This window comes from Cuculus canorus, chromosome 10 (genome assembly GCF_017976375.1).
Source record: "Cuculus canorus isolate bCucCan1 chromosome 10, bCucCan1.pri, whole genome shotgun sequence".
In the NCBI taxonomy this organism is placed as follows: Eukaryota; Metazoa; Chordata; class Aves; order Cuculiformes; family Cuculidae; genus Cuculus; species Cuculus canorus.
In genome coordinates, this window is record NC_071410.1 from 19,091,346 (window position 1) to 19,110,139 (window position 18,794).

Consider the following 18,794-nt stretch of genomic DNA (forward strand, 5'->3'; position numbering starts at 1 on the left):
TTTGCAGTAGCTACCTGAAATAACCTAATATAAATATCATTTTATAAGTATTACAAATTCAAAATTACATATACTTTATGTCTAAAACTGCACATCTATTCATTGTCCACTCAAAATAACACAGCTCCTCTGTTTCTAGTCAACAGAGTATAAGGAGTTGGCTGAATGCTTGAATGACAGCAGCACACACACACCCCATCTATCACTCACCGTGACTTCAACAAGCAGCAATATTCATATAATTACCCGAGATACATCCACACACTATGTTTTAGTAAGCAAGCTGTGACTTGATGCAACCATGATAAATATGAACAGAGAAGCATAAGGCAGCTTATAAAGATTTCTTATCCAGTGGTTAGGTGAAGGTCAGAAGTGTCTGAATTGAGTAGCAAAACCCACAGGCAGAAGTGAGCTCTACAGGACTGCCTTTAAGGGGACTGTTCTACAGGTAAAGGGAAAAAAATGCACAACAGTCCCATTCTTCAAAGATACTCGGCAAGTGTGATCCAAGACCTGACATCCTCTTTAGAAAACAATACAGGAGACTTTACTGAAATAGCGATGACACTCCTTCAACTCCACTGCCTGAAAACATCCGATACACGGTACCACCTTGAATGTGGATTTTCGTGACAGAGCAAGACAAGCAGCTAGCCTTGGTGTCAGAGTTGAGGAGACCATGGCTCTATTTTTGGTTGCACTGACTTTAAATGATCTGGTTAAGCTGTAGAGAAACTCTCTGTGCTCCCTCCTCAGCTGCAGAGTAAAGAAAACATTGTTTGACTTGCAAAGTTTCTTTTGTACTGTCTTTGGAGGTTTAGATGCATGTTTAACCGAGATGCAAAATACAAAATAATGAAATACAGTATCTGACACGGCTCCCAGGAACCAACCGAGTAGCACTATACCAAATGTGGGTTTACGTGAGCTCACCCAGCTGGCAGTTGCCTGTGTCATTTCAAAAGCATTCGACAAAGCCGGAGGACAGATAGGAGTAGTTGAATGAGGGAAACGCTCAACAAAGCCAGAATCCAGAGACTTTGGTACCTGGGGACATGCAGTGCAGGTAGTATATAAACACTAAAATAGACCAGTGAACCAGCTATGAAACAAGACTGGAGGGAGAAAGCAGTCATTAGAAGACTAAGGAAACTGCACAAGATGACAAAACAGATCAGCGGCATAATTTGGCTCGAACCCATTTTAAGCTCATGCCTAGCTCTCAATCTAGTCAGGGAATCATGTTCCAGTTATCACTCAGGAGAGCTTTTCAGGTTCCTCCAGCAGAGAATTTCACACTGCTACATCCTCCCACTGTGTCTAAGCTTAAAAAAATACATTAGCGACCCTTAGATTTTTTTATCTCACTATATAATAGAATAATCCCTCCTTGCTAGACTTCGCAATCCTGAAAAATAAGTGTGATTTTCATTATTTGGACATCAAGGGACAGAAAGGAAACAATGACTTCCCCAGGAAAACATTTCAGAGTGCTCTGGATTCCCACATGTGCTTTGGGAAAGTAATTTTCAATTCATACCTGAGATATTTTCTGTACATTTCTCAGCAGATGAATAACCACTATAGATTCTATTTCTCTACAGTTCTGCTACTCAACTGATGACTACTGAATGGAACAGTTTTGTGTAGAGCACAGCCTGTTAACAGAAACACACAAACAGGAAAGCTGAGACCCAGCTGAGTGGCTGTTTGAATGGCCTGTGTTGGCTTCGGCCAAAGCTACTTGCTGCTTACACAGGAAACCAATTTCAATGGGTAGCAGTGAGTTCCACTCTCCATTCACCAAGGATCACAGACAATTCTCATATGTTAAGCACTTTCAGAAACTTAATCCAACTGCCAGTCCCGCACTAACCTCATTCTCAAAAACGCTCGTGCCCCAGACAGCTGAGGCTGTTCCAAACCAGGGTCATCCAAGTAGGCTGCATATTTGCTCTTGTGCTGAAATAGCATGGCACCGGGTATTTCAGTTAAATTAAACTTCGTTATTTCATTAGCATGGATAAGATTGATTTCATACATATTGAAGAGTTTAGGGTTCATCATCTGCTTCTGCAACAAGAATTTGTTGACCTTGAACATACCAAGTGGTTAATTTTGCCATCTAGGAAATGGAAACATGGGTCTAAAAAATCTAACTATCAACAAAGAGACTCAATTTCTTCTCTACTGCTTCCTTCCCTCACTGTGCTAGCTCCAGTGTTCTTGTGATCTATCATTTTTATTTAAAGTTCTCAAAACACAAGCTTGTAAAAATTCATTTTTATTTCTGTGAAAACATAACGCAGAAGAAAATTACTCCTCTGTTTGAATTAGAACACAAATACAGTGCAACTTTTTAATTTAGTAGGATGTTAAAATAATGTCTTTTTCCTAATTAATGTCTTGCTTTCATTCCCACTAGATTTTGATAGAGCTTCACCAGTCTTCCAGCCCAGCACACTCTCCTTCAATGGAGTACAGACAGACCTGCTTAATTCGAAACTCAGAGCAATTTTTTCATTTTCAAGCTTATAAAAACGTAAAAGCAAGTTTATTTCCATTTTATTTCCCTTGATCAAAGAGTTCATTCCAGTAATGTGGCCTACTGAGCTAGCCTAGAGACCAGATTTCCTCTCCAGGGGAAAACATTCTCAAGAGGATGAGCCTGAAATCCACTCTTTCTTCTACAGCTGTTCTGAATCCATGTGTAGATTTCAAAACACAACCTTATGCCAGGAGATCTCTCAGTGTCAGCTACTCTCACCAGAATAAGCTCAGACAGGGATCTTGTATTACCTGCTCCTCTCAGGAACCAGTTTTTATATTCCATAAAGAAGCAGCATTCCCTTCTCACCGTAGCTGTTCTTCCAGAACATACCCTTCTAAACCTCTGTCTCCTAGAGAGAGAGAGGGGTCTTTTAACAGACCTCGGGCCCGCTCAGTGAATGCTATATTAACTCCCTTATTTCATTTTAAATGTTCCATAATCAGCCACCATAGTTCCAAAGGCACAAATCTCAGATTCACGCAACAGAGACATGTCCCCTCCTCCTCCTCTCCAGCTCTCTTAAATCAAAAAAGATTATTGAATCAGTCAAGCTGCACAAGGGATTGCAGCATGAGCCTGCAGCCAGAGCCACAGCACACACCTCTGGCTGCAGAACAGTCCCACAGGACAAGCACAGCTGGGCAGCAAACCAGGCATTCACCTCTAATACATGGGATTCAGGAGGTAGAGAAAAGCTGGGATGGGTACATAGAAGGTGCCAGCAGGAGAGTAGGAGAATAATACGGAAGAGTTAATAGGTGTCCAAGTAACTAAGAGTTTCAGTGAAAGAGTTGTACTGCATTTTATCAAGTATTTCAATTAGGATGGAGATAAATTAGATTTAGGACCACCTAAATATACAAATATATAATGATTATTTTTCCTTGATTACTACTAAAGTATATAATAAAGGCTGCTTTATAACTCCATTTAAAAGCTAAGGAAAGATACTGCTATGGGTAAGTGGCTGAGAAAAGGTACAAGAGCTAGAAGTGTCCTGAAATACGGCAATCCCTCACTCTCACCAGCAATTACTAACAGCCAATGGAAAGCACAAGTTTAGATCCCCAATTGCTTTAATTGTGCTTTCCTAGTTTACAGACACAGGAAAAATGATCCTTCCGTCTGTACTTGGTATCTGTGTTCTATATCTCACAACTCAGCCCGGCCTCTCATTAGGTAAGAAACCCAGCACTGCCCTTAAGAGAGCTGGCTATGCAGAGCTGCTGCTGCCCATCTTCTGAAGCATGACAGGCAGGCTCCGTGAGAGGGGAAAAGAAAAAAAGCCATCATCAGCTTCTACTGACTGACAATGCCATAGAACATCTCTTCTGATGCCACTTTGGAAGACACTTAGATGAAATAAAGGGCTTTATGACTTGAGTGAAACCACTCGCTTAATAAGCTTAAAATTCTGACTTTACTCCCCGCAAACAACTGACCTACTTCATTGTTGAAGATGTGTGTCTGTCCAATTGCGCAGAGCTGTACAGCAGTGAATCAACTCTTAAAATACCGGAGGCCAGACTACAGGACTGTCCAGAATTTGCAAGGCCATTACTGTTAGTTTTGCCTCCAAAAGAAGATTTCCCCTGCCCTCCCCCTCCCAAAACACAACCAAATCAAATCACCCTCTCCACAGTCTGGGCAACCTGCATTTGAACAGTGACTTTAGAGAATTTGTGTAGCCCTTTTGGCAGAGTGGCTGCCGCAGACCATCTGCCCTCCTGCAGGTTAGCACATCAGAACCACGCAACCCTTCCATGGCACTGAGATAAAGGCCTCTGATTAAGCCTATGTGATACCCTGGAACTTCAGGAACTGCTGTTCATGTCACTGCTCCTTAAAGTGACAAAATCCTTAAAAAAAAAATTAAAAAATCAACACCAACATTTTTTTTCTACTTCATTAGGTTACTAAGCCAACTAAATAATGCTGGGGATCTCAAATCACAAGAAAGATCATGTCCTGAACTCCACTGCTATAAATTAACCCTTATTTCAAACTCATGTGGTATGTTATCATTTGCTTACAGTACTCATGAAATAACAATTGCACTTTGATTAAACTTCAATATGGTTTGAAGCTCTAAAATAAGCTGCACATCTAATCTTGTCAAACCCATCCAAAAATCTGACCAAACTAGCTTACAAACCAAGACAGTCGAGACCTGTGAATCTCTAAACTGATGCAGTGCAAACTGGATTTTTTCCCCCCCATTATGTTAACAGTATACAGTTAGAAAACCTGAGCTGTCCTGAACACCACTGAGGGTCTCTAACACCTTGATCTTCGAAGCTCAGGTTAATGCACTGTTGCTGTTTGAGACATTACAATCCCTCAGCTGTCATCTCCATAAGCCTCCTACCAGCAATCTATATACATATCTCAGCATCCTCCTGTGCTTCACAAGACCAGCTTAGTTGCAGAACAAAGCAGTTAAAGGAATTCCTAGATCTGTGCTGCTATGGCTCCCATCTTCTCCCTTCCACCTTGACCATTTATTCATTGCACCTCCCTTTGGCCCATTTTAGCGCTCATCTGATGAAACAGTACACAATCCAGAAGCTACACAAGCATTCACATCTTTTTGACAGGGAAGCAGGGGTCCCACCTCCTAAAGATAAGAGAGAACAGTGACCCACAGATCTGGCTCAGCCTATCCAGCTCTTTCAGGAGTGCTGTGTCCTGCCCAGATGTACACTATAATTTTTGGCAGGGTTCACAGGTGATACAATTCAGCAAAAAAAGTTGCCAGCTGCAGAAATACTTCATGTAAGAACTGCCTTGAGTTAGGAATCTTCTATGCTGGCCTGTTGTATCTGCACTACATCTATTTTGCACGAGCACCTCTTCCTGTGGCCAAGAAAGACTTGAGCAACAGTGCATAAGCATTTATTCTGCCTCGCCTGGCATGCATGTGCATATATACAGGCATTAACAAGGGAAGGACGGAAGTTTATATTCACTCAGTTCAGAGGGGAGGGAAAATGAAGAGGAAGAGGTCTCAATCCCCAAGTGGGAATACATCCTTGAGCTTCATTGTGCAACACTGAATCTGGAGTTCCAAACAGCTCTCTCAGTAACTTGATCCTAAGCAAGGTAAAGCCCCCACACTTACATAGCAGGGGACGTGAAGGTGATACTGCCAGTGCAACATGACCTGTCTGCACCACTAATGAACAGCAGGGAGAGAAAGAAAATAAATTATTACAGCCTTGCTTACTGTCACCCAGGTAATTAACTTTAACAGGTAATTAAATGTGCATGCATGACTGGCACGATACTCGATTAGCTTGTCAACAAACTTGGACTAGTAGGTCTGTATAGAATGCACCTCAAAGGCACTCTGCTCAGCCCTCGTTTGAGAAATGTTAGTAGGAACTCAATCATAATATTAAGGCCATCAGTAACATGCTCGTATTCCAAATAACACTGAAGCAGTATATTTTTCCATTTTTTTTTCCATTTTTTTTCCAGTTTTACTGCCCTTCAATCACTTCTCCCAATCATAATCTATAGATTCACTGATGGAAATTTAAAATACAGAAATAAAGCTGCATGCTGATCAACGTCAGTGATGAAAAAGCAATTTTCACAAGATATAGTTAGGATAAACTAGATATAGTTAGGATGTGATCCACTTAGAAAGGACTTCAAACAAAGGTGCTAGTGAAATAAAATATTAACCCAAGTTTTTAGGCTGAGTAATTTTCCTATCAAAACCCATCCATGAGGTCTCCTGTGGCACTAGCCATAACCGCTACAGAAATCCATGGGGGTTTTGGTAAGGAGATAGTATGGTTTGTCAGGCGACCAGTAGTCAACTACACAAGGAATTGAGCAGTTCTTAGCTACACAGCCTAGGGCAATGCCAATGAATACATTTAGCAATAACATTCTTCCAGAAGTTTCACTGCTATCACATCAACATTAGATGGCAGCAAATACCTGTAAACTCATAAAGGCAATCGGCAGACTGTGCAAGCGGTGACAACTGCACAACACAAAGCCCTTCAAACTGCAGATACAGTTCCCCCCAAGCCAGAATACAGGTAAAGAACCCAGAGAACCTTTCCTTCAAAACAAACAAACCTGCAACCCAACCAACCAAGGAACATGTCAAGTGTCATCCAAGGCCAAACTTTAAAGTAAAAGAAATATGTCTTAAAATGATGTTATATGGGAACTTCAGACCACCAAAAGTAGTGATTTAATGACATTACAAGAACTTGGTTTGTCATTGCCACCAGCTACTACACTATGCTTGTTCTGAGCATTTACTAAAGTGCATATTCTGTTGCTTGACAGCACATCATAGAATCATAGAATAGTTTGGGTTGGAAGGGACCTTAAAGATCATCCAGTTCCAACCCACCTGCCACAGGCAGGGACACCTCCCACTGACTGGCTCAGGCTGCCCAAGGCCCATCCAACCTGGCCTTGGACACTTTCTGGGGATGGGGCAGCCACAGCTTCCCTGGGCAACCTGGGCCAGGGCCTCACCACTCTCATTGTGAAGAAATTCCTCCTTATGTCCAGTCTAAATCTGCCCCTCTCCAGTTTATACCCATAGCCCCTCGTCCTATCACTACAAGCCTTTGTAAACAGTCCCTTCCCAGCTTTCACGTAGGCCTTTCAGGTACTGGAAGGTCACTATGAGGTCTCCTCAAAGTCTTCTCCAGGCTGAACAACCCCAACTCTCTCAGTCTGTCAGTCCCTGAGGTCTTCCTTAATGGCTACAGAACACGTGGTCCATATACCATGACCTTTTATTTCCTGGAAGGGACAAGGCAGCTCTACTAGAGCATGGAACTGGAGACACATCAACGCTAGAGGGGAGCAGAGCACCGCACCAGAGGAGCACGGGCTGCATTCCTTCTCAGCAGCAACAATCGGAGAAGTCACTGGCCAGCAAAGCAATTCTGGATCCCCACTCTCACTGAATTACTATGGTATAAGCGAGTGCAAGATAGCAACCCTGTTAGGAGAGAAAACAAGTGAGTGACTTCATTCCACTAATGTGACTCACTACATTTCATGAGAACTTCATAATTTATCTAACTAGTTGACTAATATTTACGTAATGATGCAAATAATAATTTTTTTGCCAGTTCATTTCAAGTTGCAGTAGTACTTGAGATATTCAAGAAGGCAAAAGTCTTGAAAATACATCCCAACAACAACTTAGAACGCTGCAAGATGGCAGAGATGCTACTGAATAAGGCAGTGCACACTATGCCAATGCATTCCTGATAGCCACATTTTTAAATTCCAATTTCGGGGCCTGACACAAGTCTTTATTACTTGTGTTACAACTCCAGTGTAACCCAAGTAACAATACAGAGAAAACTGGTAAAAAAATAGCAAGAGTAACACCTGTGATAACCATCAAGCACAGCTTTTTCATTGTGTTGGCCCAATTCAATATGGACAGAGTAAGTTGCCAACTTACCTCCTTTCCGCAGCAGATAGATGGGCACGACATAAAGCATCACATGCTGGATGTAATATATTTCCATTTCAAATGGAAGCTGTGGAATAAGGAAAATATTTGTAAATATTTTAAATGTTTTTTCTTCACTAACAACTGAGTTACAAGGAACTGTTCTCCTTACGACCCATGACAACCGCTTCAGTTCAGTTATTTTATCATCTATCATTACATGCTAACAGAGAGATGACGTTAATGGTCAGTGCTTGGAAAACAAAGCCAACTGTATCCATTCCATTCCCCTTACCATAAATGCAATGCAGCACTTCAAGCAATTTGTCAAAACTAGCCAGAAGCACAACAAAGAAGGAATAACATAAGATTGGTCTTTTCCCTTTCTTAGTTAGCATGAATTACCAATAGCAACGCAAAACCCTAAAGTAATCAAACCAGAAACTACTATCATATGGGGTGTGTACAGACTATCTAGAAAGAAAATTGCTAACTTGTGAGTAGAAGAAATCTAACAATGAGGTCTTCTATTTATAAAATTGTATATATAAATAAATATATAAAGGTAATTACTGAGGAGACCTGTGCAAAAAGCAAAAGATCTAATTTATAGCAATCTACATGCACGTGTGAAACTGCTAAGCTTCACTAAATATTGGTTATTTTATATTCTACTTTATGTTTTATTGGTCTTAAAGGGAAGCTGTGGAAGGATGTATGTAAACAAGGTACCGGTTAGTAGTAAATCAGGTGTTTCTCACTTGCTGACAACTTTTGGGAAACTGTAAATCAGTAATTTGTATGAGGTCAGACAGACTGTGCTAAAATAATATTGTGCTCAAAATAACTTGAACCACAACTCTGAGTTTAATTTGAGCCCCTTAATCCAGACCCAACTAATTTTATCTCTTTGTTAGTCAGAAAAGGTGATGCACTGTATTTGAAAATTATTCCCATCTGCATATGCCTCAGCCTGCATCTATTTGTTAAACTAAAGCAATACATTTAAAGCTGAACAGTAGTACAGAAGATTCAAATTCAAAATTCAGAATTCAATTGCAGCTTACTTACAAAGCTGAAAAGACATACTTTTCCACTATTTTTCAGAAGTGAAAAATGGACAATACTACCACACAAGTATGAAATCTCACAGGAATAACACAAAGCCATCAGGTTTGGTTCAAAGCAGATTCACTCTATCATTCTACAGACTGAAGTGAATCCAGAAGCAAGACCTACCATCATGGCTTAAAAGAAAAAAAGAAAAAGCACCTTCCTTTTCTATTATTGTTCTGAGACACTGAAGTCCTAGCTCTGAAACAGAAACACTAAAAAAAATTCTACATCAACAGAAGTAAAGAGAGGTTGGAACAGAGTTTGGTTTTCTTCCCAAATAGTAGTCAATAAACAGCTAGTAATGAATATGGTGATCTAAACCCAACAGCTGGGCTCTGCTAGCCCTGGCATCCCCAGCTAAACACCATCAGTGTCCTGATTGCAGCCTCCAAGATGTTCAGCCAACTCTTGAGAGACTAAGCCAAAAAAAAAAAGAAGCCTTCCCTACAATCTGCTGGGTTATATTATTCCAAGTATTCTGTATCAAAACATAAACCCAAGCAAGATAGTATGCAAAAGCAAGAACTTCACAGAAGTTGTGAGGTTTCATGAACCTTTTCATGAACCTGTCCCTTGTTGAAAGGCACAGAGGGCAATGTGAGGGAACCAAAATTATTTGCAAGAGGCTAAAGCAGTTTTCCTAACTGGAGAAAAAGCTGTACCTCTCCCAGCTGGAACAGGCACAATAGCTCCTGATAGAAACAAGACAACGTGAGGCACTCACTCCCGCCAAGGAGCATTCTCTATTTAGTATCTGAGCTTTCATAAGGGCTTCTACACTCACCGAGCCGTGAGGGTCAGCTACACAAACACAACGCTCAGGGTACTTCTGAAAACAGAGTAACAGTTGTTCTGCTGCAATAGCATTGACAATATTTTTTTCTGTAAAACAAAACATCTTTTTTCACTATAAAAGATTGCTTGTTCTGAAGCCTGGCAAATTATGCAAGTGAATTTCCTAGTGTAGAGCTGCAAAAGCAGAATTTCTGCACAACCAAGCACTCAAGTTGTACTGCCAGGCTACAATAAACAGAAAAAGAACAAACATGAAAGATGAACTATAAAGTTAGGCCGAACAACTGACTCACCTAGCTCTAAAGGTCTTGTCTCTAAATTGTTTTATCAATAAAACACTCGCTCACAGATAGCAGACAGGTACTGCAGAGAGAAACTGCAAGTGCAGACAAGGTAGAAGGGATCATCCATCAATCCAGGATTTGAAGAACCTCTTTCTGAAAACAAGTAAGCACTTCAGCAAGTGGTAAAGGCTGAGAAATTTAAAAACAAACTAAAAAAAAAACAAAAAACAAAAAAAAACCCAAAAAAACCAAACCTCAAAGCAATGTTTACTCACAGAACAAAGAAATTCAATATTTTGAGTTGGTCCCTCTAATAATATTTGGCCACTGGCACCTGTGAAGGCCACACATATTTAAACCCAGATTCCAACAATCTCCAAAGAGGACTTTCTTCGTAGGCTTCAAGAGACTTCTCCTCCCCTGGCAGATGCACTGTGGAAATCTAGCAGCCACTCTAAGGAGCAGTATTTCACTTCCCTCCTCACAAACTGATGATGTTCATAGGATTTTTCTTCAGCCACACAGAAATCAGAATCATCAGATATTTGTTACCAAGATAAGACTGTCTTCTCACTAGTCTTTGAGTTCCAGGGAATCCAGCTCAGAATTCCAATTGACGATACACCCAAATTCTGACAAGAATTATTATTCTTCGTGTGCTGAATTGTCAGAGTAGCTGGCACAGGGCTGTGTTTTGGATTTGTGTTGGAAACAGTGCTGATAGCACAAGGCTGCTGTTATCACTGAGCAGCCCTCACACAGAGCCAAGGCCATTCTGTTCCTCACCCCATCCCATCAGCAATGAGGCTGGGGGTGCACAAGGAGATGGCAGCAGACAGCCAGGACAGCCAACACCAACTGACCCAAGGGGTATCCCACACCGCATGGTGCCATGCTCATATACAAAGCTGAGGGAAGGAGGAGGAAAGGAGAATGTTCAGAGTGATGGCATTTGTCTTCCCAAGTCACCGTTATGTGACAGTGCCCTGCTTCTCTGGAGACGGCTGAACACCTGCCAGCAGATAGGAAGTGATGAAGGAATACCTTGTGTTGCTTTGCTTGCATGCACAGGTTTTGCTTTACCTATCCAAATGTCTACGAGTTCTCTCACTTTTCCCCTTCTGATTCTCTCTCCCATCCTACCGCAGGGCAGGGAGCGAGCGGCTGGGTGGTGCTCAGCTGCTGACTCGGATTAAGCCACAGTACTTGGCCCATCCCTACAGAGGATGATGCTCACTGAGAATATCAGGAAAAGGCATTGTTCAGTGCACTACTGATCTCAACTGAATGCATTTGTTTTGACTTTTATCAGTGTTTTGAGTATTTGACTAGCACTAAACTTGATGTTTATTGTGTCTCATGAAAAGGCATCACTGTCTTCTGGTCACTCAACTTGATTATACAAACCAGCTCACATTAATGATGCAATGAACACAACCAATATTTGTAGAGTGAAGTCTGAAAACAGGAATTACATGAGGTAAATAATACGAATTTCAGACATAATATTAGTCCACTTCCCTCAGGGATAATATGAGCACTCCTTATCACCACCAGCAGAAGAATTTACATTAGCAAAGAACACTGTGACTTTAGACCTCACTTACACACTCACATCAATGCTATGTGCATGAAAATGAAAGATGGAGAAGCCTTGGCTTTAGCACCTACTGGCAACCAAAACAAACTCTCAAGAGCCCTGATGCAGAACGGTTCCATTATTTCTCCTTGTGCCAGTTAGATTAAGCCAACTTAGATATGACATAATGTGCTGCCATAACCTATTCCATTTTGCTGTGTAGCAACACGCATTTCAGGCAAACTATTCAGGGCAATGAATTATTACTCTAACAGCCAACAGAACCGTAGCAGGCAATGATCAGAGGTCCTACACTGAGTGCACTGTAAGTACTGCCCAGAGTAGGTTTCTGTTCCTAAAACAGATTTAGAATGCGTACCTCTCAAGCCAAATAATTCTAATAATAGAATAGAGCAACTTCTGGAACATTAAAACTGTACCATCTCAGCTGTGTGAGCAGAGACAGCGAGTCCAACACCTCTGGGACATGTCCTGTTTTTTACTTTATCTAAATCAACATTTTCAGGGCACCAGCTTGCAAAAAAAAAAAACACTTTTAAATCAGTGGAAAGATTTTACTTTAAAATTTGATTAATGCAATAGGAAAGTTCAAACAAAACCATTCAGTCTCCAAATACTTGGAGTCTTTGTGGCAGTTCAACTAGTTTCCCTGCATAGCTAGGTTATCGGGACCCAACACTGTATTCCATGTGATATAAATACAGAGCAAAAAGATAACTCGTATTTCACACTATGAAAGGTAACAGCAAGGCATTTCAGTGCTTACGACAATACATCATTTTGGTACAATTTCTCAATGGGAGCAAATAGTCTCCTGCTTTCCAGTCCCCACTGACCTCAGAACTCTGCCCCAGACAGCATCTCCCTCCTCGCTTCTACAGTAACAGCTGGGTTAGGTGCCCAATTTTTCCTGCTCTTTGTGCCACATGCTACATATTACAACTGTTTACATGCATAACTAAGCATACAAAATTCTTGTATGAAATGTGTACACACTAAAATATACCTCTTAAAATAGCATAAAATTGAAATTAAAAAGTTGAGGCACAGACACAACAATTCTTGACTGAAGAAGAAATTTTTCACTTAGATACTACAAACCAGATCAGACAGCATAGAAAAAAATTATTGTGACTTTTCTAACTTCCTACTAGGTTTTAAGAGATGTTTATTGCTTTCAGGATAATGTCAGTGCAAACAACTACAATGACAGTTGCAGAGCAGAATGTGTGTCTACCACAAGAGAATTTGGGTCAAAGTAGCAGTGCTATAAAACATCACCCACATTATCTCGTGCCAGGAGAAACAGTGAAAAGAGAACAGCCTAGCAAGCAGCTGTTAGGCCAAAAATATCCTAAGCTGTATTTATTCCAAAAATATTTGCTCTTGGACATTATCCTTTGGCTCCTCTATCCCTAATTAAGGGGAGAATTTTATATAAGTAGTCTGTATCTTTCCTGTTTAAATTACCACTGCTCTAATATGAATGAGATCTATGACCATGGTAGAGAAAAATCAACCTCACAATTTATTAAATATTTCAACATTTCATCCTGAAAAGGTTACCCAGAGAAATAATTTTATTATGCTAAAGTTTATATTTACTTTCAAACTAGATAGTTTGAAGTGCAAAATACATGGAGATCTCCTTATCATGAGAAAAACACTTGTTTTATTAATTTAATGCCCCCCTAGAAGTTTTAATAAAACATAATTGCAAACTGTGCATCAGCTATTACAGTATAGAAAAGAATATCTGTAGTTACCAGATTAGGAAGGAAAATATAAACCTTGAAAGAACTCTGAGGTTATTACAGTACTAAATCCATGAAATTTGAGAAACACATGATCCAACCTCCTGTGTTTCTATGTGTCATGCTTTATGGAAGATTATTTTTAAAGTGTAAAAGCCTACAGATGTATTGTCCTCTCTCCAGTAACTAAACTCTGTCTTAGTGCAAAATTTTATAGTCTTAAGGAGAAAAAGAAACCATTTACAAGACAACAATAAAACTGTCAGTCTTCAGATCTCCTAGCTACAAGTGCGCCCAACCAACATCGCACTTCATCCATGAAGTTCAACACAGATGCACATTTTCATACCTCATCTTATTAAGACAATGCAGGTTTGCAAACAGACAGCCACTAACAAGAGTTGTAATGGAAACTGAAATCTTCAACAATTTTAGTAATTAATTTACCTGCTACACGGATATAGCACATGCAAGCATATAAATTTAAGTGAATTCTATTCTAACAGACATATAAAGAACTCCAACAACAGATTTTTGCAAATAAGTCAAGTGACAAAAAATGAACAAGCACGTACGCATACCTGCACATGTACACACACATCCCCTACATATGCATGCATAATAGCTCTTAAAAATCATTCATAGAAATATTTCATATGGCTCAGAATCAGCATAACCTTTCTTACCATTAACTCTCAATAGGTTCAAGAATCTCACTAGGGACACCAATAAGCTAATTTTTTGTCCAGGCAAAAGGACTTCTATAGCAGATTTGAAAAACTCTGATGGAAAAAAGAAACCCGTTGTCTATTCTTCGGAGGGAGGGGGTGCCACATCTGGCATTTTCCATGCCTGAACAATCCTACATTTACATATAATCTGAAAAGCCTGAAACTGAATTGTGACCATAGGCCACAACGCTCACCTATGAGAGCCTCTTTCAAAGTCATTAAGTTTTCCTTCCATTTAAAGGCTAGGATGGAATTGATAAAGAAAGTTTTTCCTACACTCAGAACACAGCAGTGTTAGCTTTCCACATGGATTTATCAACACAAACAAAATCCAAGACTGATTATTTTGGCTTCACTGTAGTGACCTGTACAGCCTGGTAAAATGAACTTCAAAAGACCAAACAAAGCAAAGGTCTAACACCTTTCCAAAGAAAATCTTTCAGGAATAAACAAAAAAGGAAGAGGAAGAGCACAGTACACTCACCAGGCGTGTATTAACAACAGGAAACAGCAATGCCAAAAGGGCCCCGTTCAGCATGTGCATCTGCAACCTTAGAAAGAGATGTGGTGTTATCGTCACAGATGGAAATAAAAATGTAATTTTTTCACACATTTTATATAGTATCTCTTCAGCAAGAGGTAGAGGTAGCAAGGGATTTAAGAACACTCTTTTGGCTTGAACTTGAATAAAGTTACTGTTAAATGCAATAAACAGGACAAAAAACATTTTAAATACACACTTAAATAATTTCCTAAAGTAGGACTGCCTTCTATAATGAGCTTTGGATTTCTAGAAAGCCTGGGCTGCCCATTTCTGTTAATCCTGTTCATGATGTGAGTGGCTAAATAGTTGGAATTTTGTTGTTCGTTTGTCTTTCAGAGCTTAAAATAGCATATTTGATAAACATTTTTACTCCTATCTAACTACATAAACATACAGCTTCAAAGTAAAGCTTCAGGAATCTAGACGTAGTCCCTTAAATAAAAGGGGAACTACATTTGTCAAAACGCAACAGCAAGTCCTGAGCAAAGAATAAGGCAGGAAAGTAGTATTATTGTACTGTATTTTGTAAGCTTTCAGACATCTCTTTCTGAACCACTGTTGCACCACGAGAACACAAAAATAGCATCAGTACTGTTTCAGTCTACTTTACATAAGACACAAAGTAAAGAACAAACTGTCAACAGCCAATTCCTGTCATAAACCCTTAGGAATTTAAAAGTAACTTGAAGAGAAGAAGGTATTACAATTTCAAAACAGTTTTTCAAACATAATTTCTATGCTGTCACGGAGCTAGAAAACAGAAAGGCTCATTCTGAGAAACAACAAATATTGTGGCCTCTGTTCTGCAACCGGTGCCTCACAAATGCATATCAAGCCCAGGATTTCCTGGTCACCAGGCGAACTTTTCACACTCCAAGATGCAGATGTTAACAGGGTATCTCTGACCCAGCCCACTCCCTGCCCAACTGAGAAACTGCAGGGAAGAGTTGCAGACAGGCAGCAGCAGTTGCCAAATAATTCATGAGGCATGCCACAGCATTGTTTATCCAGTCACTGCCTAGACTAAGACAAGGAAGAGCTGCGTTAACTCCCACGGTGGCAACTGCAGCCACTCCTGATGGCCATTCTGCCAGGGAAGTCCTGCGTCCCTCCCCACACCATCACTGTTAACACCACTCAGCTGCTCACTGCACTCCACCGCAATTCACAGGAAGCTCTAATCAACATTAGAAAATTGTGGTTCCTAAAGCCAGTAACAATACACAGTATTTTAGAAAACATTGCATAAATTTGAGAAATCCCGTCAGCAAGAATTTGCTTTCAATATTTAACTTACCCACACAATTTTAAAACTAGGCTTGTCACTGTATGTGACACCCAGTTACTGATTTTCAGTGAGGATAATAAGGTACAAGACATAAATTACACAAGCCCATACGTTAATGTATAGAAAGATGCCTGCATTCTCATCTGTTACTGAGTTAATTCATGCTGCTAACCAAGGCCAAACCCACTACTACAAAAGAACCGAGGGTACATGGCTCAACACCTGTGATTTAAGCCCTGACCCTTTTCAAGGCATCATTTTTCAATGTAACCAGCATGCCTTTCCAACTGGATATATAACTTAACTTTTTATTTCTTAAGCTGCGATTAACTTCTAAAATACATTATGCAGGTAGACAGAAATATGTAATAGTAAGGAACAGGCATTACCTGAAGAGAATCATTGCAGTCCGACATGGAGGACAGGCAAGAAGAAAAATCTGAAATGTAGAAACAAACTTAAATTAATGATATGATCTCTTTTAGACTCCATTTTCTACAGCTGTACCTAGTTCTGCACATCTCAAATCATTTCTAACCAGAAGAACTGTTTACAGCACAGCTAGAAAAGACTAAAAATCTTGAACAAATTAAAAAGTCTCACAATACTTAAATACGAAAGGATTTAAGCAGTATGAGCAGTGTCTAGGGTTTGGCTTCTGCCAGCGCCTAAGAAGTAAGTCAAATTCCAGTCCATCTTGTATCGTCATTATAAAAGGTCTCTCACAGAGCAGATTACTGTATAACCAATCATTTTATTACAGCAGTTCCCTTAGCCCTCAGTCATGGTCGAGTTCTTGCTGTGCTCAAGACCAAGCACTGAGCGCAGGACCCAGGTCTGGAAGATTGCATGCGAGATGGCTGTCTATAGAAGCCTCTTAGTACTCCCCAAATCTAGTTAGTATTGAAAGAGGATGGCATTGTTCCAAAGGCTGAGATGGATGCACCAATCTAAATTACTTCACTTCCATGGAGACAGTCAAAGAAGAAAACAAGGTTCACAGCTGCTTATTTTTACATCAATTCGACTGCAAGAGGCAGTTTCAGGAACTCCTGAGGGGAAAAGTTAATAATTTCAAGCACGCAAGTCCCTCTGTTAGGCTTATTTTCTGCAAGATCCCTCATATCTTCCACTTCTTATGACAGCAGAGAAATCATAACCAGAATGCTTACGTTAAAACATTAGGATAATGAAGTGATCTTCAACTATTCTAGCTTTGTCAGCTTGATATCAAGCACTTTCTCTCTCTAAATATACTTCACATGATAAATAAGACTCAACTTCTTAAAAGGGATGTTTTACAAGACACCCTTGCATCCGATTTTCAAAGAACTGTACTACTGGGTAGATTCAAACATTACAAAAAGGCATCACCATTCAGCCCTGAGTAATTAGCAGTCTTAAAACATCTAGTTCACAGCAGACAAGCTCACAAGCCCTAACACAAGTGTTCACATACTTATCCTGTAATCATATTACATTTTACTGTCCTACTGGAAATAAAACCCTTCGCTTGGCAGGAGGAAACAGCTATGTTTTATAAACTAAACAATGTCATATTAAATTAGTGGCATGGCTGTGAAGAGTTCCCAGCCTCTGCTTCCCTGACAGCACTCTCTGGGTCGCACAGACTCCAGCTAGCACAGATGTTGGCCCCCTTTGCAGGCACAAGGCAGAGCTCTCCTGGAAACAGGCCAACGGTGACTTTAGATCACGCTGAAGTAAGCTCCTCCTTGTTCAAGGCAGAACTTTCAATTTAGAATAAACACTAAGAAACAACTCTAATCTCCCTCCTTATTTCATCAGATCTGTTACCTGTTATAATTTCATGTTACAAATGAAAAAAAGATCAAAGAATTAACCAGAAATCCAAAACTTGCAAAAGTACCTTTTCAGGAAGGAAAAATAAGCTATAAAATACATATTGTCTGATAGGGTGAATTCTGGGGACAGTTCAAAAAAAGCAGATTTAGAAAAGGGTTACAGAGTTCAACAAGAAAGATTAAAAAGCACGTAACATCTGTACATGGATTGACCTAACAAATTAAGACTTTCCAGTCTGTAAACTACTGCAGGCTAATGAGAGAGAGAGAGAGAGCGAGGGTATGAAATCATGAGTGGCCTTGAAGAAATGTGAAGATAAATCCTAGGCAGGGATGATATTGTCAGTCAGGATGCCTGACTCCCTTTCATCAGCAGAAAGATCCTACAGCTGTTCTTAGGCAATAAACTGTGAGGAAACTCGCAACGCCGCTTTGTCAATCCACAAACTGAAGTTCACTTTGACCTTGAGAGTCCAGGTGAAAACAAAAGTTCTGTCAATCCACTTCATAATCACTCTGCAAGACCATAAATATCACTGTCTACCCCGCGAGAAGTATTTCTGGCATGAAGAACTGCCAGTGCTCCCCTGCACAAGCCCAGATACAAAGGTCACACCACAACACATGATGGATCAGCAGGGCTGTTGTAAGTTGGAGACCGTAAGAAACCAAATTGCACTGCTTAACTATTGCTTCACTGAGACAAGATTTTAAAGAGAAGAACTCATGGTTGCTCTGACTGGGCCAGGACTGGGCTGCAATCACTCTTCCACATTGCCCTTCTTCTAACCATGCACCAAGAAAAGGAAGAAGCTCCAAATGATATCTACAGGTCTGGGACAGACTAGAAGGCAGAGGG

The 18,794-nt window shown here is 40.2% G+C and overlaps 1 protein-coding gene across 2 annotated transcripts in view; it reads right to left on the reverse strand.

The window, feature by feature from the left end:
* The window catches only part of TMEM164 (transmembrane protein 164), a 38,207-nt gene that overhangs the window by 8,127 nt on the left and 11,286 nt on the right, over positions 1-18,794 (reverse strand). For both annotated transcript variants that reach the window (XM_054075687.1, XM_009559839.2), the window contains 3 exons: positions 16,502-16,551; positions 14,765-14,831; positions 8,010-8,088 (listed from right to left, as the gene is read on the reverse strand). In XM_054075687.1, the coding sequence (XP_053931662.1) occupies positions 8,010-8,088; positions 14,765-14,831; positions 16,502-16,551 (196 nt within the window). The remainder of the gene's footprint in view (positions 1-8,009; positions 8,089-14,764; positions 14,832-16,501; positions 16,552-18,794) is intronic.